We start from the raw sequence: 24,353 nt of genomic DNA, 5'->3' as shown, positions 1-24,353 counted from the left end.
ATAATAATCCTCTTTGCGTGAAGATAGCATGAGATAATTCACAAATGCATGTACTCCCAGCTACGCCTGTTGCTCAGTAATGTTACAGGGGTGAGAGGGAGGGGGAGCGGGAGCAGGAGAGGCTTCGATGGTGGAGATGAAGGGCCAAGCTTAGGGTTTGCCACCTCGCTCTTTTCTTCTGCAAGCTTCCCCTGCTGCTGCCTCCTGTGTGCCGGCATCGCCTGCTGCAGACTGCAGAGCTGGGGTGGCGAGAGAGGCAGCAGCGTCCTCTGCCTGGGAGCGTTCTCTTTATAACAAAGGCCAGCCTCCCTCACCCCAGGTTAGAAGCTTCCACACCTCTCCACTGTCAGCCTCCACAGGACCATCTACACTCTCAGCTCCCTTGTCCCTAACTTCTCTAGCTCTTTGCTTCCCCAGGTCAGCCCCACAGGATGTGCTGGTGCACTGCTTGCTGCCCCGGAGGTACACAAGGTACTCAGTGTGCCAATCCTTCTGCAAGGAGTGTCTCTGCTTCTGGAAAACATGCCTGCCCTTTGGGGCTCCATTCACCTGTACAGGGCAAGGCCCCGCTGACAGCTGCTTGGTACATGGGCTGGAGGGGATGAGGCAGAAGCAGCACTCACAGGAAGAAGTGATGCTGAACTTCCTGGTGGGCAAACTTTGGCATTTCCCTCTTATTTGACAGGCCTCACATTTTCCAGTCCTCTTCTCCAGTTACTTGTTTGTCCCGCTTTTTCCATCCTTGGTTTCTGGGGGCCACCCATCATCCTTTTCTTTCGCCCTCAGTTTCCCCCAGTCCTTCCCTCATCACTGGTTCACTTTCCTGGTCTGGAGTTCGTTGTCAAGCACATTGGAATTCCTAAAACAACCCTGCTTCCACTGCTGCGGTGTCACAGATGATTCACTATTCTGATGTATGTGGCGTTACCATCATAAAAAGCCAATTTCCTGGGTGATTTATTGTGATGGGGGCAGGAGCTAGGATGTTTACCATTTGACGAAAGAGTCCTGGGAATGGATTAAAACTTTGGGGAGAATTTATGGTCAAACCTCAAGGCACACTAATTCAGAGCCAGGGCAATATTCTGCTTGAATAGTTACCCATGTCTTCGGGCCACCCAGGTTGAACTTCCCCTTGTTCCGCCCATGGTTGGAAATCACCTCTAAGTGTCAGCTCCGTCAGTACTTGCAATTATCTCATCTCTGTCTTCTGTCTGATTGACATGTCACATATCATTTACAGGTACCCTGATTCCAGCTTTTTCACAAAATGGACTATAAGTCTCTTCCCAGGATGGAGATAGGTAGATTTCAACTCTTGAGATTACAGAAAGAGCCCTGTGCTGGTATCAGAAGCCTGGGTCTGATACTAGCACCTTCACTAATATTCTGAGAGACCTAAGAGCAATGAACTCCTCAGCCCAGTTTCCTCATCTACCAAGTGAGACGACTGGACCAAATACTTCCTTTCGTGTCAACTATTGCTAATATTCCGTGAAGAAACACCCAGCACTGGGCTCTAGAAATGTGTACAGGTTTTAATCTTCCTCCTTGGAAGGGCTGTGGGCTCATGGGCACCCTGGGAGAAAGGAAGGAATGAGTGATACTTTCTGTAGTGCTGTGTTTCCTCAGTACTTACTCGAACTCTAATGAGACTTACCACTTCTATATCCTCCTTTCTTTCAGAACTCTCCAACAAGTTTTACAGACTCATTGGATGAAGAGTACCTGAGACACTGAGGGTCAGCGCTCCAAAGATGGAGAAGACAGATGGTAGGCAGGCTGCTTTGTAGGGCCTGGTTTAAGATAAGCGCTTGGGCTGGGAAAGAATTGTTGCTATAAATCCTGGAAATAGCCTAGGAAAGGCCTGCAGGAGATGTCCCCTAAACAGGCAGTGCTGGTAGGCTCAAAGCATGTATTTCAGATTTCATATATCTCCAACTCTAGCCAAGGAAAGAAGCACAATATGGTAAAAGAGCCTCCATTCATACCTAAGTGATTCTATAAGTCATTTAATGTCTTTGATCCTCAATCCTCCCATGTATCAGTTAGCTTCACTGTGTAACAAACAGCCCAACAATTTAGTGACTTAAAGACATTAATTATTTCTCAGAAGATTATATGGGTTAGCAGGGCCATTATTCTGGTCTAGGCTGGTGTGGCTGATCTTTTCTGGGTTCATTCATACGCCCATGGGCTTCTGGGTGACTTGGCTGGGCCCGGATGGCTTAGAATGGCCACATTCACATACTTGGGGTATCAGTAATGACTTGACCATGTGACACTCATCATCCAGGAGGTTGAGTGGGGCTTGTTCACATGGTGGCAGAAGAGTTCAAGCACAACACAAGAACAGACTGACTCCAACGTGCAGATAATGTTCCAATCTCTGCATATGTCACATTGCTGTTGACCCAGTGGCCAACATAAGTCATAAGGCCATATCTAGCATCAGTGCAGTAAGGGAATACCCCAAGGGTCAGATATTACTGTGGCTATCTTTGCGAACAGTTAACCACACCTTATCTATAAACAGGTATTAATACTATTTCATAGGGTTGGTATAGAACTAGATGACATAGGCTGGCTGCAGTGGCTCATGCCTGTAATTTCAGCACTTTGGGAGGCTGAGGTGGGCGGATCACAAGGTCAGGAGTTCAAGACCAGCCTGGCTAATATGGTGAAACCCCATCTCTACTAAAAATATAAAAATTATCCAGGGTGGTGGCGCATGCTTGTAGTCCCAGCTACTCGGGAGACTAAGATAGGAGTATCACTTGAACCTGGGAGGTGGAGTTTGCAGTGAGCCAAGATTGCGCCACTGCACTCCAGCCTGGGCAACAGAGCAAGATTCCGTCTCAAAAAAAAAAAAAGAACTAAATGACATAATGCATGGAAAGTTGTTGAGTAACGACTACCTAGCACAATGAATGTCTGAATGTTCCCCTTTTCCCGTCCCCAGGAAACTTGCTGAAGGCCACAGTCTAGACCCCGATCTCCTGACTTCTAATGAAATGTGTTTTTCTTTTTTTGTTTTGAGATGGAGTCCCACTCTGTTGTTGCCCAGGCTAGAGTGCAGTAGCGTGATCTCGGCTCACTGCAACCTCTGCCTCCCAGGTTCAAGCAATTCTCCTGCCTCAGCCTCCTGAGTAGCTGGGACTACAGGCACCCACCACCACACCTGGTTAGTTTTTGTATTTTTAGTAGAGATGGGGTTTCACCATATTGGTCAGGCTGGTCTCGAACTCCTGACCTTGTGATCCACCCGCCTCGGCCCCCCAAAGTGCTGGGATTACAGACGTGAGCCACCGTCCCTGGCCATGAAATGTTTTTTCTAGATCACCAAATATCAGGAAGCAGAGAACCTCTAATTCCCCTTGAATCACATGGCCCTTCACCAGCACAGGACTTAGGGACCTGACATCAGCTCTGGCCCTGCCTCTTCTTTTCTTCCAAATGCAGTTCCCATACATTTCTATAGTCTCCTGTCTCCCCAGAGAGCTGCCTTTTCAGTGCATCCCTGGCAGTGGTCCCACAGAATACCGGTTTATCCCCTCAGTGCCCTGGGGGCCTGTCAACCCAGCCGTCTCTCAGTCCCTCCTCAGCTCCCTGGGGAGGACTGCTGTCCACATGATCGTCCATATGAGCTCAAGAAAGGCTCCTTCCTTTCAGCCACATGGATCTTCCAGAACAGGGACAAACTTTCCCGGAAGGGAAGGCTTCCCTCCCTGACTTGGCCTTTGGAAGAGTTTCATTTCACTCGCCTTCTTTCCGGCTTTATTTTCAGCCGCTTTCTCTCCAGTTTCTGTTTTTCCCTTTACTTCAGAGACTGAATATAGGCTTTTGAACTTCTCTTTCTCACTTTAATGCCTCTTGTTGGTTCACGCATCTGCTTTACTTCTCTTGTCCCTTCAGATAATTACCGTGATTCTCCTTCCTTACTTTATCCCCTTCAAGGCCCCCTTTCTCCCGTCTGTGTGTAACTCTGGAACGGTGCTTGTAGGTCCTATACAAGGGTCTAGTGATCGGGCGTGCTTTTAAGCAAGACTCTGTAGGGAATTCCAGGTAGTCCCGAGCCTCCTCTGTCTTTCTTTTTTCTTTTTCCCAGACTCATTTTCACACTTTCTCCAGAATTATTTTCCTGGACTCTCGTTCCCTCTTGAGCTGTAGTTCTAACACAGGAGACAGCACGTGCTCGGTGAATCCTCCCCTGCCGCATTCAGAACCAGCCCATGCTTGCCACTAGGGTCCTTCATTGAGTGCCTGCTCGGGGCCGTGTTCTCCAGTGCATTTGTGCTGATAATGACAACAACTCTCTAAGAGGTGTTATTATCTCCACTTTACAAATGGAGAAGTTGAGGCAGAGGGAAATGAAACAATTCACCCAGAATCACCCAAGTAGGAGGTGATAGCCAGGATTCAAATGCGGCCGGTTTGGCCATGCGTTGGTTTATTTGATCTGAATTTCATTTTAAAAAGAGACCGGTCCTCCCAACTGATTCTCACCCTGGCCCAATGCCTGGAATTCTGAGCTCCCTCATACCTGTCACCAGGTAGGATGAATAGGAGCAGAGCTGCATGTGAGCGTGGTCTCTGAGCAAATCAGTTCCAACTCCCTCATCAAAGCCCAGCATTCCTCTTGTGCTGGGAGAAAGAGAAGGAATGCAGAGTTGCAGGTGGCAGGCAGGGCAGCATGATGGATCACCGTGTGTGTGTGTGTGTGTGTGTGTGCGCACATGTGCACGCACTAGCTTGGGAAAGCACCTATTAAACCTGCTATTAAACCTGTCATCCTTGGTGGCTGCTCAGCCTAACTTGCTCTCCTCTCCCTTGTGGAAGATTCTGCCTTTGAATCTGCTGTTTCTTATTTGATGCTATGATTGTATTTGTGCTCTGGACCTGCGCCCAGAGGCCATTGGGCAAATCAGTGCATTTCTAGTGAATTGAGGCAATAAGCAGATAAATAATGCAGCCTCTCCTTTAGGAGAGCTCTTTGCCTTCTAGGTCATAAATCTGCTCTCTACTTAACTTTAGATAAGTATCTCTTCTCTGTTTGGCCTGTCCTTATAACCCAGGGGGCTGTTGAGTGGACCAGTAGATCTGAGAGTATAGCCAAGCACAACTTGGAAAACTAACGGAGAGCAATACAAGATATTGCTCTCATTTGATGAAACTGCCAGTGTATTTCTCTGGGGGGAGATGGAAGGGTGGGGGGAGCAAGTTAATTAAAAAAAATTGTGTGGTTGAATGGGAGCTTATTTGGAGTTGTTTGGGTACTAGAGGAACATTTATTCCTTTTCTGCCTGAAGTCCAGGTATCTGCCAGAGAAGCTCTGGAAGCCAACAGAGGGCATCCTATGGGTCAGCACCAATGCCTGTTCTCTTCTCTCCTGCAGTTGTGACATAACTGCCTGCAGGCCTGTGGCTTTACTTGGCTTTGATGGTTGCTGGACTCAATGGTGTTCATGTTCATGGTTCAACCTTCTTGTGTCTAGTTGGTGTCATTTCATTCTTTGAAGATAACTGCACTTCCCTAAGCACAGAGGGCCACGTGGCAAGCATGTGGCATTGGGCAGAAGAAAGAGAAATAAGGCAGGCAAGTAGGAAGAGCTCAGCCCCAATCTGTCATTACAGACTGCCATGCTATGAAGAAGCCCAAACAGCCCCACAGAGAGGTCAAGTAGAGGGAGGGAAGGAAATGCCTAGTCAGCCCCAAGTAGTTCCAGCCATCCTAGAAGGTAGACTTCTTACATGGTAGCTGGCTTCCCACTGAGTGAGCCAGCTTAGGAAAAAGCCATCTGAAAATGTGCCCCAGGAAATGCCATCATTTGCCACTTTGCTTAACCTGTTCCTTTCCCTCCATTACCTTGAGCTCCTCCCACCTCGACCATGTCAGCCACCTCCCAGCTGATCTTGGGGCCTCTGGTTTGCCTTTTTCTGAATCCTCGGCAAGATGCTCTTTTTGAAATCACATTCGATCGAGTCACTCCCTTGTTTAAAACCCTTCCATGACTCCCATGACCTAGAGAATAAAGTCAAAGCTTGTTAGCGTGCATACAAGTTGCTCCATGATCTGGCTGTTGCTGTCCTTTCCAATCTTATCTCTCTCTATCATGTTTTAAGAACTGGTCATATCAGCTGCATTTATAGAACTTTGACATACTGTGTAATTTCACCATCTATCCCTTTGCACATTCTCTATGGAGAGCTAGAATGTCTGTCTTGGCTGTCTATTGCTGCGTAACAAACCATCCCAAAACTTGATGGCTTAACACAATAATTTATTATTAACCCAGGCTCAGTTCAGTGATTCTCAGTTGGGGTCCCTCCTGTAGCTGAAGTCAGATGATGGCTGAGGACTTTTTTACTCGTGCGTGGCATCCAGGCTAGGATGACTAGAGCTGCTTGGGGTTGGTTAGGCATTTCCTTCCCTCTCTCCACTTGACCTCTCTGTGGGGCTGTTTGGGCTTCCTCACAGCATGGCAGTCTCAGGGAAGTTGGACTTGTTACATGGCAGCTGGCTTCCCAATGAGTGTGCATTCTAAGAGACCCAGGAGAAAGCTATGGGGCTTCTTATGACCTAGCCTTCAGGATCTCTGAGCATCTGCCATATCCTTTTGGTTAAAGCAGTCCCAGGCCAGCCCAGATTCAAAGGCCTGGAAATGTAGACTCCACCTTTAAATATAAGATTAGCTTGCTTGTCCAAAGTGGGTAGGAATTGGTGGTGGTCATCTTGAAGATAAATTGCCACAATGTTTTTCACTCTCTTGTTCTCCTGGCAAGTCCCTGTTTGTTCATTTATCACCCAGTTGTATGTCACTTTTGTGTGAAGTCATTCCTCTCCTACCTAGGAAAATTGGTTTCCAAGTCCAAGAAAATAATTCTGGAGAAATTAGCAAAATAAGTCAGGGAAGAAGCCTGTACCAAGCACGTGCATCTGTTACTATCCTTATCTCACTGCATCGTGTTTGTTCGTGTCTCTCCTGCTTCACCACAAATCCTGTGAAGGCAGAGGCTAAACCTGACTCATTTTGGTGTCCTTGGGATCTAGCTTAGCATATAGGTGCTCAATAAATGGATGGTTGAGGTAAGTGAATTGGATCACAGCTATTTTGTCATTTTGAAGCTAGGGCCTGCTACCCTTAAAACCAAGCAATCGGCCAGTTACAACATGTTTGTGGAGACCCAGCAGTGAGTCATATAAGTCAGTTTCCATTGTGGGGCCTCCGTTGTCTATACAGTGGGCTTCCACAAAGATAAACTGAATGTTTATCATGTGTGAGGCATTGTGCCAAGCACTTTATTATGAATTAACTAGTTCTCACAATAATCTTATTTTACTTATTATGATTCCCACTTTACATATGATGAGACCCAGTAAGGCTAAGTAACTTCCCCAAGATCACACAGCAGAGATCTAAACCGGATCCAGAATCTGTATTCGGAACCTATGTGCTCTTCATTCGTGTTCTTCCCTGAGCTCAATATTTCAGAGCCTGTTTAGCAGAATGTCGCAGAGGTAATTAGGGTGTCACATGAGGAACATCAAAGAAACAAAGACTAACCTGAAGAAGAGGTTACTTGGCGACAAGCCCCTGTGGATGCAAATAGTTGAAGGACTGACTTGTTCCCAGTGTCCTCTGTTGGAGTCAACAGGTAGGCACTGCAGGAGCTGGAACCTTGGTGTGATGGAGAACTTTCTCATCATGATGGCCTCCCAGGGTATGGGTTGCCCTGAAAAGTCAAGTTCCATTCTTCTTGAAGGATGAATACCAATGTCCCTTTTGACATCAGTTAATCCTTTTACCTTACCACCTTTTATCCAGTCTGTGAAAAATGCGGTATTTTTGTTTGTTTCTCTCTTTTTTCATTGAGTTCCTGGCCAAAGGAGGTATTTTCTTACTTGGCACGGGTTTTGAAAGTGGATTTCGTGTTTGCTAAGCACTAGGCAAGTTTTCAGATGCAAAGAGCGTAGGCCGGGCCTGATTACTTGCCCGCGTTCTCTCTGATCTGTGCGTACCTGAGGTGCAGGCATCTGCACAAGCTTAAATAATGTAAAAGGCATAACTCACTGATACCTCCGGCTTCAGCGGGATTTACTACTACCAATTTGAGTCATGCAAGTTAGTTTTTTTTGCAGATTTCTTTTTTACTGCTGATCCACTTGTGTATCTCATCCTTTAAAACCTTCCATATCCATAATTGCCAGTTAGTACCCCGATCTGGCAAATGCCTGGCCACTCCGGTTCAGCAATTAGATGATTCAAACCCAGAAAAGCAATATGAGACCATTTTGTTTTGCCGGTCTGCAGACAGATTCCCCAGTAGTAACCGAGATGACATACTGCAAATTGGAAACCGTTCCCTCTCCCCGTTTCCTTGCAGACATTGGCTAAGTACACATTGATTTAATAAGATGATTTCCCAATATAGCCAAAAAGACTGAGCATCTCAGCATACTTTAGAAGCCAGAACATTTAGCAGTCTCATGTGGTAGTGTTAAGTTGAAATCTGAGATATTAGGCCTCATCGCCCTGTAATTCTTAATTAACTTTGTGCTTTTTTCTTTTTTTTTTTTTAACTTGTCTTATGTCTCCCAGCCAAAGACCAGTCCTCTCAGGGTGATGAAGAGAAAGAGCCTCCAAAGAGCCACCCTTACTCTGTGGAGACCCCATATGGTTTTCATTTAGACCTGGACTTCCTCAAGTATGTGGATGACATCGAGAAGGGAAACACCATCAAAAGAATTCCTATCCACAGAAGGGCCAAGCAGGCCAAGTTTAGCACTTTGCCCCGAAACTTCAGCCTTCCTGACAGCGGGGCTCGCCCCTCTGCGGCCCCACCCCCCTACTACTGGTCCCCAGTGGTGCCAAGGAAGGCATCGTGTGGGACACAGGAACAAACCCAGTCACTGCCACTTGGTAATGCCCCCCAGGCCTCAACCAGCGCGAGTGAGGTGAGCTACCACAGGAGGGCCCTGTTGGCAGAGGCCACCAGGCAGTTGGAGGCTGCTGAACCAGAGGACGCCGAGCTCACCCCTGGGAGTGGACGGCCCCAGCTGTTGAGAGCCTCCAGCATGCCTGCCACGCTGCTGCACAGCAGGGCTTCTGAGGAGCCAGGCCTCAGCCCGGGGCCCACCGCCCCTCCTCCCCTCCCTCCCCTTCAGGGTGAAGGCAGTGTCTGCGATGGCATCTTTGGCCCCACAGAAGGATTGGCAGGTTTCCAGAGCTCCAGCCCACAAGCACCAACTCGGATTCTGGAGCTGGTCCAGAAGGGAGCTGAGCCTCCAGAGGGCATGGTGAAGGCTCCAAATCACCTCCCTCTCCCAGGCCCTTCTTCCTCGTTCCAGAATGCACTTATAGTTCTAGAGGATGAGGAAGACGAACACAAAGCCAGAGAAGCAGAGGGGGTGTTCACCCCTGGCTCCCCCACACCAAGCCCTCCGCCTCTGCCATCACCCATCCCTGAGAATGAGCTCCTCCTTGAAGAAGTTGAGCTCAACATCAGCGAGATTCCACCCCCGCCCCCTGTGGAGGTGGACGTGAGAAGCATTGGCATCAGGGTAACGGAGGAAAGCCTGGGCCTTGCCAAAGTGGATCTGGGCAGCATCTCCATCCTGAAACAGCAGGTCTCGGCCCTGGAGGGAGAGTTGTCTGGGAGAACCGAGGAACTGGCACAGGTCAGAGCTGCCCTCCAGCAGCAGGAAGAGGAAATCAAGACTAGGGAGCAAAGAATTCGAGAGCTGGAGTGCACCGTAGCCCAGCTGGAAGGACAGCTTCACCAAGAGGACGCCAAAGACGCTCAGGGCCAGGCAGATGCCATGGTGAACACTGACCCTGTCCATGGACTCTTGACCAGGGAGTCGTGTGACAAGAGCATTGAGGTCAACCTTCTAGGCAGCATGGAGTCTGAAAGCTGGGGGCACCGAGGAGAGGAGAATGGCCTCCTATGGGGGCCAGGTGGTCACAAACAAGGGGACCAGAGCCCAGCAGGACATGTGCTTCCACCCCTGCTGTCACTGCCACAGAGACCCGAGCAGGTCCTCACCCCCTCTGTGCATAGCTTCCTCTCCACTGAACTCAGGATCGAGGAAGCAGACTCTGAGCAGGAAGGAGGCCCTCAGGGAGAAGCCAGGGGAGCAGGGGGCTCTCCATGGGGCAGCGACAGAAAGACTCCCCCAGCAGGGAGGGAAGAGGCCAGTTCCGAGCTCCCAGGGAAGGAGCACTCGGGAAGGCCACCAAGCTCGCCAACGGATGCCACTATTGGGCAGTACGTGAAGAAGATCCAGGAGCTCCTACAGGAGCAGTGGAACTGCCTGGAGCACGGGTACCCTGAGCTGGCCAGCGCCATCAAGCAGCCAGCCTCCAAGCTCAGCAGCATCCAGAGCCAGCTGCTGAGCTCCCTCAACCTGCTGCTGTCGGCCTACTCGGCCCAGGCTCCCCAACCCAAGGAGCCCCCGGCCTCCTCCTCCTCCCCGCCGATGGGTAAATACAGCCAGTACAGGGGCCTGAGACAGGGAGCCATTTCTCTTTCACATAATGAGGCAGAGGGAACAAGGTTTTCAATTACATGACTGTATTTTTAAAAAGATTTTAGCAGCCGGGCGCAGTGGCTCACACCTGTAATCCCAGCACTTTGGGAAGCTGAGGTGGGCAGATCACCTGAGGTCAGGAGTTCAAGGCCAGCCTGGTTAACATGGTAAAACCCCATGTCTACTAAAAATACAAAAATTAGCCGGCTCTGGTGGCAGGCACCTGTAATCCCAGCTACTTGGGAGGCTGAGGCAGGAGAATTGCTTGAACCCTGGAGGTGGAGGCTGCAGTGAGCTGAGATTGCACCACTGCACTCCAGCCTGGGCAACAGGGAAAAACTCCATCTCAAAAAAAAAAAAAAAGAGTTTAGCACCTCCAGGAACCCAGTGGAATAAAAACTGATGTGTGCGACAGTGGAGGCTCAGGACCTCTACTCTTACCTTTGCTCTAAGGTTGGGTATGACTGCGGGGCCACTGCCTATAGCTATATGGATAGCAAAGGGCACAAAGATGCCAGCTAGGGAGGGCAAATGGGAGTTGAAATCCAGCCCACACTCCATTTGCAAGCCTTGCGCTGCAGCACTGCATTCACCCAGAAGGGCTGTTCTCATTTGCACTGTGCAAAGGCAGTGTGTGGGCCAAGACTGGCCCTGCTGCGTGGGCTCCAAACCTCGGCCTCCATTCATTGTTTCCTTTTGCATTCTGTGTTTCTCTCTGGTTCTTACACAGTAGAGGTTTTTTCTAGCCTGGTTTTGGAGGAACATTATATTGATATCTGGTATAGTTCACTGAATATTTTCTCAGCGTGTGTGTGTGTGTGTGTGCGCGTGTGTGTACGTGTACGTGCGTGTATGTGTACAGGGGCAGGCGACTGAGTGCTGCTCACATATGGAAATGGGCCCTTTGGCTGAGCAGCACTTCCTCTTGTAACAGATCAAACCCTCTTCACTGCTGGGTAAAGTGGAACCACATTTTGCTTTGCCGGGCATGCGAGACGGCTTCCTGCCACAAATCACAGTTCGGCCGCTTTCTCAGTGCTTCAGCGCCAGTTCTAGTCTTGCCTGTTGGGAACTACCTCCTGTCCTGTTGTACACATGCAAGATCTGTGTCCTTGCTCATGTGTATGCTGTGAGCCTGGTGTCATCACCACCCCCACAACCCTAGCGTCAACATACACTTGTGAGCCAGGAAGGACCACTGAGGTGCCCTTGAGCAGAAGCAGGGACTGGACCACAAGTCCCGAAGCCTCAGTTCTGCTCCTGCTCTGCCATTCACTGAGCAAGTCTGGGCCTCAGATCTCCCAGCCGTAAGACAGGGACAGCAGTGGCACCTACCCCACATGGTTCTTCGACCATACCTAGAGGGGTATTATCAACAGAGACAGTTCTCCCAACATTGAGCAGAAAGCAAGGCTCCCCCAGGAGGTCCCCAAAACATCAGTTTACAGGATCTGGTTCCCTGTCCCTCCTTACCTCTCCACACACCTGCAGCCCTTGTCCCCTCAAAGCAATATCCTGGTTTTGCTACATTCCCAGGCATCCCCAAGATCATTCTAACCTGTGATGTTGTGTCTGCCTAGAGATCTCCCCGTCGACCAGCATTAAATCCATAATGAAAAAGAAAGACTATGGCTTCCGTGCAGGAGGTAATGGGACCAAAAAGAACCTTCAGTTTGTTGGGGTTAACGGTGGGTAAGCATCACCTGTGAAGCTCAGAGCACCTTTCTCGCTACCTCTTCTGCTATTGTCCTTCGCACTCTCGTTTCCTAGGGGGAGGCATCTGGTTTTCATTCCTCTTCAAGGGAATTAATTTCAATGGCCCTTTAAAACTCCGTCTCGGGTTTGCATGTGTTTGGCTTCTCGCCAGCTGCAGTGGTCTGTTGGAACCTCTGTTTTTAATATGTCCTGGCTTTGGTCTTCCCCAGGGCCAAGACTCCAGGTGGCTTCTGGGAGTTTTGAGGGAATACGGGCCCTTAGAGGAAGGCATTTAACCTGAACCATAAAACTGAAACTAGTACAAACTCGGTTAATTTGTGGAACTTCAAATTTCATCCATTTAATTTTTTTCTTCCTTTAACTTCCTGCAAGCCAAACCCAAGTGTTTGGGGATGAAGAAAAACAACCAGACTATTGACTCAGAACATGAGCAAAACCTTATATATTCTAGAGAATTGAATATTTGATTTAGAGTATTTTCTAAGTCAGTCATTCAACAAACATGTATTAAATGCCAACAGTGAGCTCGGCGGCAGAGATTAAAAAGTCAAATAAATAATGGTCCCTGCCTTTAGCTCACAGATAAGAGAAGAAGTAAAGATGAAATGCTGATGTGCTAAGATAAGTTCTGTTAGGTGAGGAAGCACAGGATGCTGTGGAAGCCCAAACCGTGAAGGCTGCCCAGAGAGGTTGGAATCCCTGCTAATTTGAGTCACACCAGAAAGGAAATGTCAGAAGTGATGAACTGGGGCCGGACATGGTGGCTCATGCTGGTAATCTCAGAACTTTGGGAAGCAAGGTAGATGGATCACCTGAGGCCAGGAGTTCAAGATCAGCCTGGCCAACATGGTGAAACCCCATCTCTACTAAAAATACAAAAATTAGCCGGGTGTGGTGGCTCACACCTGTAATCCCAGAACTTTGGGAGGCTGAGGTGGATGGATTATGAGGTCAGGAGTTCGAGACCAGCCTGGCCAACATAGTGAAACTTCATCTCTACTTAAAAAATACAAAAAATGAGCCGGGCATGGTGGCAGGCACCTATAATCCCAGCTACTCAGGAGGCTGAGGCAGGAGAATTGCTTGAACCTGGGAGACGGGGTTGCAGTGAGCCGAGATTGTGCCACTGCACTCCAGCTCGGGGGACAGTGCAAGACTCTGTCTCAAAGAAAGAAAATTAGCCAGGCGTGGGGGTGCCCACCTGTAGTCCCAACTACTCGGGAGGCTGAGGTAGGAGAATCACTTGAACCTTGGGAGGTAGAGGTTGCAGTGAGCCAAGATCACACCACTGCATTCCATCCTGGATGACAGAACAAGACTCTGTCTCAAAAAAAAAAGAAAAGAAAAAGAAAGAGAAAAGAAGTGATGAAGTGGGTGTCACAGGAGAGTTGCTGTTCCCACTTTCACTAACATCTGACACAGGATTTTGTGTTTTCACAGTTCATGTACAGAACAAGAGAATCAGCCTCGTCTCAAAGCCTAGTGTAGGTCATGTGTCTCCCCAGCTTAAATGCCCTCAACGGTTCCTAGTCTGCACCCAAACCTGGAAGAGCCAAATCATGGCTCTGCCCAGCCTTAGGCCCTGCCGCTGACGTCCCTTCCCTCCCTCCAGCAGGCTGAGCTCGGGCCCATCTCAGGGCCCTGGCACTTGCTGTTTTCCTGCTAAAGGCCTCCTCTCCTGGATAGTCCTCAGTATTTGTTACTCTAGTGCAGTGATTCTGAGCCTTGGTTGCAGGCTGGAAACACCGGGGAGCTTTTAAAATATCCCAGTGTCTAGGTCCTTTAAATAGTCTGGGTGCAGTCCACATACTGGGAATTCTAAACACCCTCAAATGATTCTAATGTAACCACTAAGGTTAGGAACTTCTGCTCTAATTAAAGTAGCCACCCCTCCCATCCTTCTATCCCGTGGCTCTTCTTTATTTTATTCATTGTTTTTATCACCATCTGAATATAATATTTGTTTACATGTTCATTTTCTGCCTCTCCGTACTAGAATATAAGCTCCACTGGGGCAGGGACTTTGGTATAGGATTTAGAACTGTGCCTGGGCCATAGTAGGTGCTCAGTAAATTCCTGCTGAATGAATAAGTGAACTTCCAGGCAAAGTTTTTATGGAAGCCGTTCTAAGATGAGCATTGCTTGGTAAATGTAATATGCCCTCCACTCTCTTAATCACAAATGGGAAAGGTTGTTCCACGCATAATAGAGGAAGAAATATCTGGGATTTAAGTGAGACAGAATGCATGCACACCAGGAAGCAGACGGGGTTTGCAAATCCATTGGGCATAGGGGCTTTATGTAGAGGCCACCATTCAGAGAAGGGTCCTTAGGGGGTTCAGTGGAGGCCATGGCCACCAGTCCCTGTGGCTATGTCCAGTGGCCCAAGAGCCTAAAATCATTCCCACCAGCATTCTCCATCAGGGGTCTCCTGTTGAGCATCAGTAGCAGAGTCAATACATCTTCCAGGACTTTCCTCCATGGTCTCTGGTCTGCCAACTCAGTAGAGTCACTTGTAATTGAACATAAGGGTCACTACCAGGAAAGAGGACTGCGAGTCACGTGGCCTGTGCTCTCCCCAATAGTTCAAATAGGCTGCAGCCAAGACAGGTAGATGCTGTGTTGGGGTATCCCACAGAGTGCTGGAAGTAGGCACAGAGGAGTTCATGCCTTGCCAGGTGCAAGCTGGGCTGGCGCAGGCTAAAGGGAGGTCTCACTCTCACCCAGAGATGTGAAGATTTGTCAGGCAACTTGGTGAACTCAGGTAGGAGGTGGGGCCTGGAGTTGGGCCCCTCTCTGAACCTAACATTAAGATTCCACAAGCAAATGCTTTCATGAGAACCTTGGGTGGCCCGTCTAGATCACCCGAATGCATCAGCCAATGAGGGGATAGGCTGCTTGTAGGTTTGCTGCAGTGAGCACAGTTCATTATTTTGACAATGAGCACAGTTAATTGAGTCTCTCCAAATAGCCTCCCCAAAGCCCTTTACTGCATGTCTTTCTGACACTGAGATTCCTGGGAACCTGTCACCCTGCCTGCAGGTGTAGAGAGTGGGGTAGGAGATTAGCAAGCTTCAGAGTGTTCCCCAGGCCCACCCAGCTCTCACTGGTGTTGGCACAGGCACTGGGCAGGAAAGACAGGACCAGTGTGACCTCTGTCTCCTTCCCCAGGTATGAGACCACCTCGAGTGAGGAGACCAGCGGTGAGGACAGCTCCCCAGAGTACTTGTCTGACAGTGAGGCTGAGAAGAAGTGTGACGGCCCAGACCACAGGCATGTCAAAGATGCCCACCTCACCTGTGAGGCTGGGCAGGGCATCCCCGAGGGTTCCCGCTGTGCCACCCAGGAAAGTGGGCCTGGGGAAGAGGTCCCCCACTCCAAGGCTGAGAGGTGAGCAAACGGACACAAACAGGGGAACTTATTCCTCTGAAAAAGGGCAAGGGCATATATCCACCCCTTCATGCAATCATTTGTTCATTCATGTACCCATCCCTTCACCAATGTTGTTTAAGTCTCTTTTTCATGCCCACACTGTGCACTGGTTAAACAAAGCAGATGTGCTTCCTGCCTTTGTGGAATGTACTGTCACAGCCAGAGGTCTACGTATAAAGTCAACATTTACCTAGCGTTGAAACTGTGAAGGACTTTACAAGTATTATCCTATATACTCCTTTCAACAGTTCTGCAGGGTAGAAGTTATTGTGACCTCCCCACTCTACAGATGTGGAAACGGAGGCTTAGGGAAGTGCAGGGACACAGCTAGCAGAGCAGGGATCCCAGTCCTCGTCCTTCTGATTGTTACCCACAAGCTTTTCTGCCTGTCCTGTTGACCATGCTGGCATAACACTGCCTTTTAAAGTGATGGGAGCGGCCAGGTACCATGGCTCACACCTGTAATCCCAGCATTTTGGGAGGCTGAGGGGGAGGATCCCTTGAGGCTAGGAGTTTGAGACCAGCCTGGGCAACAGAGCAAGACTCTGTGTCTATTTTAGTTAAAATACATTTTTTTAAGAAAAAATAATAAAAGTAGCCGGGCGTGGTGGCTCACACCTGTAATCCCAGGACCCTGGGAGGCCGAGGCAGGCAGATCACGAGGTCAGGAATTCGAGACCAGCCTGGCCAATATGGTGAATCCCTATTTCTACTAAAAACGCAAAAATTAGCTCAGGCAGGGTGGTGTGTGCCTGTAATCACCAGTTACTTGGGAAACTGAGGCAGGAGAATCACTTGAACCTGGGAGGCGGAGGTTGCAGTGAGCCAAGACCGCGCCACAGCACTCCAGCCTGGGTGACAGAGTGAGACTCTGCCTCAAAATAATTATAATAATAATAAAAGTAAAGTGATGGGAGGTTATGTGGCAGGATGAGAAGAGCACTGTCTTTGGAGTCAGCCATACCTGGACTCAAGTCCCGCCTCTGCCACGGTGTTACTTTAGGCAAAGTCCTTGAGCTCTGGGTCCCTCAGTTTCCTCATCTGTCAAATGTGCATAATAGCAACCTGATAGGTTTGATCTGAGAACTACACGAGAAAAAGCAAGTAAATGCCTAGCACAGTGCCTCCCACAGAGAAGGCTGTCAGTAAATGGTAGAAACAAGACTGTTACTACCATTATCATCACTATCAGCATCTCCGGCCTGGCTGCCGGAGGAGTGGTGAACAGTGGACAGGAGCTGACTATCACCCAGTTCAGGGCTGCTCCAACGTGGTGGCAAGATAAGGACAGGCCAAGTGAGTGGGCTTCTTTGTGTCCAGTGCCCTTAAGCCCCTCCTGAGACCTCTTGGTGCTGAACCTGCCTTCAGACTAACACAGAGAGTGCTTGTTACCGTGGACACCTCAGCTTCAGTGCGTCTCATGGTACTGACTTTATGAGTACTTACGGTGTCCTTCATGGAAGATTGACCTGAAGAAATTTTCTGGTATGAATTGGATGCTTTGATTTTTTTTTCCAGTCACCCAGGCAGAAAATGATTGGTCCAAAGTCAGAAAGGCAGCCCTCCCCTTCCCAGTGGGCCAGGAATTGCAGCTGGGCCTGTCCACCATCCCCTCCACAAATCCCCCACCCAAATGCTAGTTATTGACCCCAGCCCATGACAAAAGCAGGATGAAGTGGGCAACACACTGGCTCATCGTCAAAAGCCGTCAGAAGCCTGCTCACATCGGCACACACCATGGTCACTCAGATTTCTGAAGATTGCCCCGTCCTAGGGCAGTTGCCCGGTTTGGATGTTTGAGCTGCTGAGAAAGAGGAGGAGAGTGAAAGTCTTGTTTATCAACATGAAAAATGATTATATAAATATGTGTATGTATATTTGTTTTCTTTAGATATAAACCGTCAGAAGAATTTCTTAATGCATGCCGGGCACTGAGCCAGCGTCTGCCGGAAACTGGGACTACCACAGACCAGCTCTTGGTACTCTGATTTTTCACTGTCATGTAAAGATTTCTCTTCTGTTTAAGACATTAGCTCTGCCAGGGTGACTTTGGTCACTCGCAGTGGTGTGAGACAGGCAGTGGTGTGAGTGTGTGTGGGTGGTGTGAGTGTTGTGAGTGTGCAGTGTGAGGCAGTGGTGTGAGTGTGTGAGTGTGCAGTGTGAGGCAGTGGTGTGAGTGTGTGAGTGTGCAGTGTGAGGCAGTGGTGTGAGTGTGTGAGTGTGCAGTGTGAGGCAGTGGTGTGAGTGTATGAGTGTGCAGTGTGAGGCAGTGGTGTGAGTGTGCAGTGTGAGGCAGTGGTGTGAGTGTGTAGGCCAGAGCCCCTTTCCTCTGGGTGTTCTCTCCTTTACCCAATCACTGCAGCCTGAAGAGATGGGTCACACTGAGGACGTGGAACCCATGGAAATGCACAAGAAAGCAGGCCGGGGACTCAGAGTCACTTCCCACGAGTCATTAGGCAATGCACCACGAATATCTGTCATCAAACTCCGTGGCTTAGGCTCACAAACCCTGTGGTTTGAGAGCACTGTGGGCAGAGTGGGAAAAACATGTGGAATGGGATCTGAAGGTTCTATTCCCAGGACCTCATCTGGAAGATACTGGGCAAGTCAGTTCCATGCTCAGGGCCTCTGTTTCTTCATCAATAAAATGAAGGTGGTGGAGGGCATACTTCCATTCCCCTAAACCCTGACGTTGAATTCTGTAGTCATGACTGTTTTTCTTGAAGTGCACCTCTGGGCTGAGAGACCGAAAACAAGAAAATATGCTTTTGCTCCTTCACACCTTCATGGCCTATAGAGATTTAAACAAATAGAGATTCTACTCATAATCAAGGGATATTGGCACATTTTCCCAAGTTATGAGAGCAGTTGTAAGACCCATGGTGGAACAACCCGTAAGCATTTTTAAAAGCTGTTTTGCTCTCCTTTGCAAAAGAGCCCTAGAAGTAAAAACAATCAATTCATCAGGTTTATTACTTACCCAACTCGTTTTTGTCATTTTATCTTAGCTGATTTGACAACTAGTTGTTCCCTAAAGAACCAATATGTAGGGCCGGGTGCAGTGGCTCATGCCTGTAATCGCAGCACTTTGGGAAACTGAGGCAAGCAGATCACTTGAGCCTAGGACTTTGAGACCAGCCTGGGCAATGTGGCAAAACCCTGTCTCTACCAAAAAAAAAAAATACAAAAAATTAGCCTGGCATGGTGGCATGCACTTGGAGTCCCAGCTACTCAGAGGCTGAGGTAGGAGAATCACCTGAGCCCCAAAGGTCGAGGCTGCAGTGAGCTGTGATTGCACCACTACACTCCAGGCTCAGCGTTGGAGTGAGATCATGTCTCAAAAACAGAAGAAGAAGAAGAAAGAACCAATATATGATGTGGATGTTGATCAAAACTCCTGTCACTTATTCTTAATTGAATTATCAAACTAAAATCTTTCTTAGCTCTTCATTCAAAATTCACCACTCAGCTAGGCTTGGTGGCTCATGCCTATAATCCTATCACTTTGGGAGGCTGAGACAGGCGGATCACCTGAGGTCAGGAGTTTGAGACCCACCAACATGGCAAAACCCCATCTCTACTAAAAATATAAAAAGTAGTTGGGCATGGTGGCGCATGACTATAATGCCAGCTACTTGGGAGGCTGAGGCAGGAGACTCGCTTGAACCCAGGAGGTGGAAGTTGCAGTGAGCTGAGATCTCACCATTGCACTCCAGCCTGGGCCACAGAGTGAGACTCCATCTCAAAAAAAAAAAAAAATCACCCCTCTGTTTCTTAATATTAGGATCTTTCTCCAGATTTTCTGGAAGATTCCATGAGCAAAGGAGATACTCTGATTTATAAAAAGTGTTTCAACCACAAAAGGTTCCACGAATTCTGCTCTAGAAAAGTGATCAGAGGATATGCAAGCCTGGCACCACACCCATGTTAGAATCAAAGCGCAGGATGCCGTCTCCCTTGCCCCAACCTTAGAGGAAAAAGCAGGTTGTGTAAGGACCTCACTCTGTAGAGCCATGGAAGGTAAAGGGCCAGTCCCCTTTTACTTCTATTTTATAATAGGATAAGTAAAGTTCAAAAAGATTATATGACTTCCAAGTTCACACGGCTGAGCCAGGGATTAAACCGGGTCACATTGATTTAGCGACTCCAAGTCCAGGACTCTTCGGGGCATGAGTATGAAGTCATTTATCATAGTCACTTCTCAGTAGCTTCTCCTCCCTGTTAGGTAAATACCCTTTAAACACTGAGGTCATGTCACACACAGAGTTGATGTCATTGGCTCTGGAACGCTTCTCGTTTGTGGTCCCAGAGGAGCTGAATGCTACAGATAGCAGGGTCTGCCGTGGGTTTTAAACCATTTACTCTCAAGGTCCTTGCAAAGCTTAAAAGCCAAACATGTCAAGCACACCTGTTTGGGTTTTATTTCAAGCATACATTTGGGGATGTTGTTTGTCTTCGCATGCATGTTTCCCATTAGTAAGATGTTGCGATTTTCCAGCTATGCCTATTAAAAACGCAGGAGTCCTGGTAGAGTCTGGGGCAAGGTCAGTGTGAGCTGGCTGTGTGAGCGGGAAGGAGAGGGCCTTTGTAATTGTGAGCATACCAGGGGTGTGAGCTAAACTTAGCGGGGGTGTGAGCTGAACTTCCTGCAGATTCAAACTGTCTCTGGCTAAGTACCTTGTTAGTGGTTACTACGCTATCCTCCCAGTCCTCCTTTTCACTCCCAGACAGGAGCGATCGCACAAGTACAAAGTATGTTGCTGCATTCCTAACCCCACCAGCTCTGAGCTTTTCAGGAATAGATCACATGGCGAGCTGGAGGGAGCTGAAGGGACAGAGGCCAAAGCTGGCTTTCCTTGTGTAAGGGAGGAACCTTTGCTGGCCATGGAACCTCTTATAATTGGTCTCTTCTGGGGTTTCAGAGGCAAAGCCTGAACACCATCAGTCAAGAGTGGTTCCGCGTCTCCAGCCGGAAGTCATCTAGCCCTGCCGTGGTGGCCGCCTACCTCCGCGAGGTCCAGCCTCACTCCCCACACTTCCTACAGCTGCTTGTCAACTTGGCGGATCGCAACGGGAACACGGCCCTTCACTACAGCGTGTCCCACTCCAACTTCTCCATCGTGAAGCTGCTGCTGGAGACAGGTCAGAAGTGGTTGCATTCATACAGTCTGGGTCCCTCCTTGAAGGATAGGGCAATTTTAAAAAATTTTTTCAAAAATTTAAATAGCTTTAGAGGTACAAGTGGTTTGGTCACATGGATGAATTGTAGAGTGAAGTCTGGTCTTGTAGTGTACCCATCAGCCGAATAGTGTACGTGGTACCAGATAGGTTCATTCCTCAGCCCCTTCCACCCTCCCCTCTTCTGAGTCTCTGGTACAATTGTCCATTGTGCCACTCTGTATGTCTTCGTGTGCCTGTGGCTTAGCTCCCACTTATAATGAGAACATGCAGTATTTGTTTTTTCATTCCTGAGTTACTTTGCTTAGGATAATGGCCTCCAGTTCCATCCAAGTTGCTGCAAAATACATTGTTTTGTTCTTTTTTATGGGCTGAGTAGTATTCCATGGTGTGTGTGTGTGTGTGTGTAAAACATTTTCTTTATCTACTCATCAGTTGATTGGCACTTAGTTTGATTCCATGTCTTTGCAGTTGTGAACTGTGCTGTGATAGCATACAAATCCAGGTGTCTTTTTGATAGAATGACTTGAAGAGCAATTCTTGTACCACATTTCTTTCTAGCAAGGAAATGCTTCCCTGTTTAAAGTTGCCTCTGTGTTCCAGGAACTGGACTAGACCATTTTACCTGTGTTTGCCCCGTTTGTTCTTCCCAGCATTCCTGTGATGTGGGTATTGTTCTCATGTTGCAGCTAAGGAATCTGAGGCTCAAGAGTTGTAAAACTTGCTCAGGTTACAGTGCTGGTAAAGGAGAGAGTCAGGTTTTGTGTTCAGTCCGTCTGTCCAGCTCCAGAGCTGTCCCATACTGCCTCTAGGGAAGGTGGCATTTTCCCGTCTTTAGAAGATACTTTTTAACAAAGGTCATGGCTCCATTTGACTAATTTGACTCAACTTGGTTCATTCATCCTTCATCAGATATTAATTGACTACCCATGAGGTTCATACTGGCTACTACCAGGGATGCAAAGGTGAGCCAGGTGAGCCCTCTGCTTCCTGGGAGCTAACAGCCGAGCAATTGGGATGGAACCCGATGATGGCTCATGAAAGAGAGATGGAGGGCCGGGCGTGGGTGGCTTACACCTGTAATCCAAGCTCTTTGGGAGGCTGAGGCGGGTGGATCATGAGGTCAGGAGATCAAGACCATCCTGGCTAACACAGTGAAACACCATCTCTACTAAAAATACAAAAAAATTAGCCAGGCATAATGGCATAGGCCTGTAGTCCCAGCTACTTGGGAGGCTGAGGTAGGAGAATCACTTGAACGCGGGAGGTGGAGGTTGCAGTGAGCTGAGATCATGCCACTGCGCTCCAGCCTGAGTGACAGAGTGAGACTTCGTCTCAAAAAAAAAAAAAAAAGAGAGAGATGGAGAATGTGATTTAGGAACTGAAATGAGAGCGTGTCTAGTTCATAGAGCGGCAATGGTGCACTGCAGCAGGTAGGGCCCCAGTAGGCAGACAGTGTTCCAGGCAGAAGGAACTCCACAGAGGTCAGACAGGGGAAAATGCCTGGACACCAGAAAGCTCCTATTCTGGATGGGTTGGGAAGGTTGGAAGAGAGGTTGGAGCCACCACATGGAGAAATGGAGGACCTAGAGTGCCAGGCTGAATCCTGCTTGGAAGGTCCCAGGAAGTCCGTACAGGTTTTTTGTAGGAAACTCCATAACCAGGGGAATTCTCTAAGAAGAGTTGTTTGACAGTAGGGGTGGGTTAGTGATGGGAGCAGGAGAGGAGGTGCTGGGCAGACAGGAGGCCATTGCAGAGGTCCACAGAGAGGTAGTGAGGGCTTGCTGCAGGTGAGAATGGTAGGACCCGAACAGCAAAAAGCCACTGGGAGGCCAGGCATGGTGGCTCACGCCTGTAATCCCAGCACTTTGGGAGGCCAAGGCGGGTGGACCATTTGAGGTCAGGAGTTCAAACCCAGCCTGGCCAACAGGGTGAAATCCTGTCTCTATTAAAAATACAAATATTAGCTGGGTGGTAGTGATGGGTGCCTGTAATCCCAACTACTCAGGAGGCCGAGGCAGGAGAATCGCTTGAGCCTGGGAGGCGAAAGTTGTGGTGAGTCGAGATTGTGCCACTGCACTCCAGCCTGGGTGACAGAGTAAGACCCTATCTCAAAAAAAAAAAAAAAAAAGGCCATTGGGAATGTAGTGCCCGACTGGTGAGATGAGTTGGAGCTCTCTGTTGAGCCTGGATAGTTGAAAAGAACATGGGCTGCAGGAGAAGGAGCAAATGTGGGGGAAGCGGAAAGAATATTTCAGTTTGGAGCAGATTTTTAGTTTCCAGTGGATCATCTCTGTGGAGCTATGCAAAGGCTGTTGAGAATTCCAGATGTAAAATGAAAGATGTAAAATGAAACAGAGCTTGAGTGGGACCTGCTGAGCACATGCAATGAGGCCGTTAGGGGAGGAGGCCTGTCTTGCTCTTGGTTATCCTATGCAGAGAGAGAGAGAGAGAGAAAGAGAGAGCACACCAGTGGAGGAGACCCAGACAGAGTTGTGTGACAACTAGAAGAAATAAGAGGATCGTGGCTGATGGGGGAAGGACAGCCCATGAAAAACAAAGATTGTCAACTGTGTCAGATTCTGCAGGGTCCCTGAAGGATGATGCCTGGGTTTGGTAGATGGAGGGGATGAAGGGGTGCCACTGGTGACTTTGGAGAGAGCTGCTTTAGGGGCATCTTGGGAGGAAACCGGCTAGCAGAATGGAAGGAGCAAAGTGCCTGGGTTGGGGAAGGCAGTGATGGAGAGTCTTGGCTGAAGGAGGCGGAAGAGCCTACAGAGAGTTGGTTTTGTGTGTTTGTTTGAGGAGAGATGATCTGAATATATTTTTTGACTGAGAAGAAGAATCCAAGAAAGAAGAGGAACTGAGAAGGTAGGGGACAGAGACAGGGAATGAGAGACAGAGAGACAGACAAACAGAGAGATGGAGAGGAAGAGAGAGACAGAGATAGACAGAAAAAGAGAGAGAGACGGAGAGAAAAAGGGAGAGAGATAGAGACTGACAGGCAGAATCAAAGACAGAGAGAAGGAGAGAGGTGAAAGATACAAAAGAGAGAAGCCATTGGCAAAGCAGGGTGTGGGAGGAGTCAGGAAAGCCTGGACTCCACCACAGAGGCAGGTGAGGGCAGCCGAGGCAAGACGCTGGGCTATTCATTTCTCTGAGATGGAAGCAAAAAAAGGAGAAAGTGGGTAACAGTGCAGAGAGATGTTGAGGAGAGTAGGGAGGTGGAGGCCACTGGCCTCAGATGGCCTTGATCGTCTCAGGAAAGTGAGAATAGAATCAGGGCTACAGACTGGAAAGGGTAGTTAACAGTCAAACAAAGATGGGTGCGTGATGGGGCTGAGCAGAAGTGCACGCGCCCCAGTCAGATGTCATCTATGAGTTTAGGGAGGCCATCTGGGGGTGTTTAGGAGGGCACATACCAAAGGCATAAACCCCAAATGATCCCCACAGATGCAGCCTACTGCTAAGTATTTAGCATGTGCTAACTCATTTAA

General features: G+C 48.7%; 1 protein-coding gene across 1 annotated transcript in view; it reads left to right on the top strand.

The window, feature by feature from the left end:
• Positions 1–1,725: 1,725 nt before the first annotated feature.
• Positions 1,726–24,353, top strand: part of KANK4 (KN motif and ankyrin repeat domains 4) — a 46,010-nt gene continuing 23,382 nt past the window's right edge. Inside the window, exons 1-6 of the mRNA XM_021667741.2 lie at positions 1,726–1,773; positions 8,600–10,483; positions 12,111–12,222; positions 15,418–15,636; positions 17,570–17,657; positions 20,601–20,820. Coding sequence (XP_021523416.2) covers positions 1,758–1,773; positions 8,600–10,483; positions 12,111–12,222; positions 15,418–15,636; positions 17,570–17,657; positions 20,601–20,820 — 2,539 coding nt within the window. The 5' untranslated portion in view covers positions 1,726–1,757. The remainder of the gene's footprint in view (positions 1,774–8,599; positions 10,484–12,110; positions 12,223–15,417; positions 15,637–17,569; positions 17,658–20,600; positions 20,821–24,353) is intronic.

Source organism: Aotus nancymaae, unplaced genomic scaffold, assembly GCF_030222135.1.
Source record: "Aotus nancymaae isolate 86718 unplaced genomic scaffold, 86718_ANA_hifiasm-v0.15.2.pri h1tg000007l, whole genome shotgun sequence".
Lineage (NCBI taxonomy): Eukaryota > Metazoa > Chordata > Mammalia > Primates > Aotidae > Aotus > Aotus nancymaae.
The sequence above is the reverse complement of the archived record's forward strand: the minus strand, read 5'-3'. Positions and strand labels throughout refer to the sequence as shown.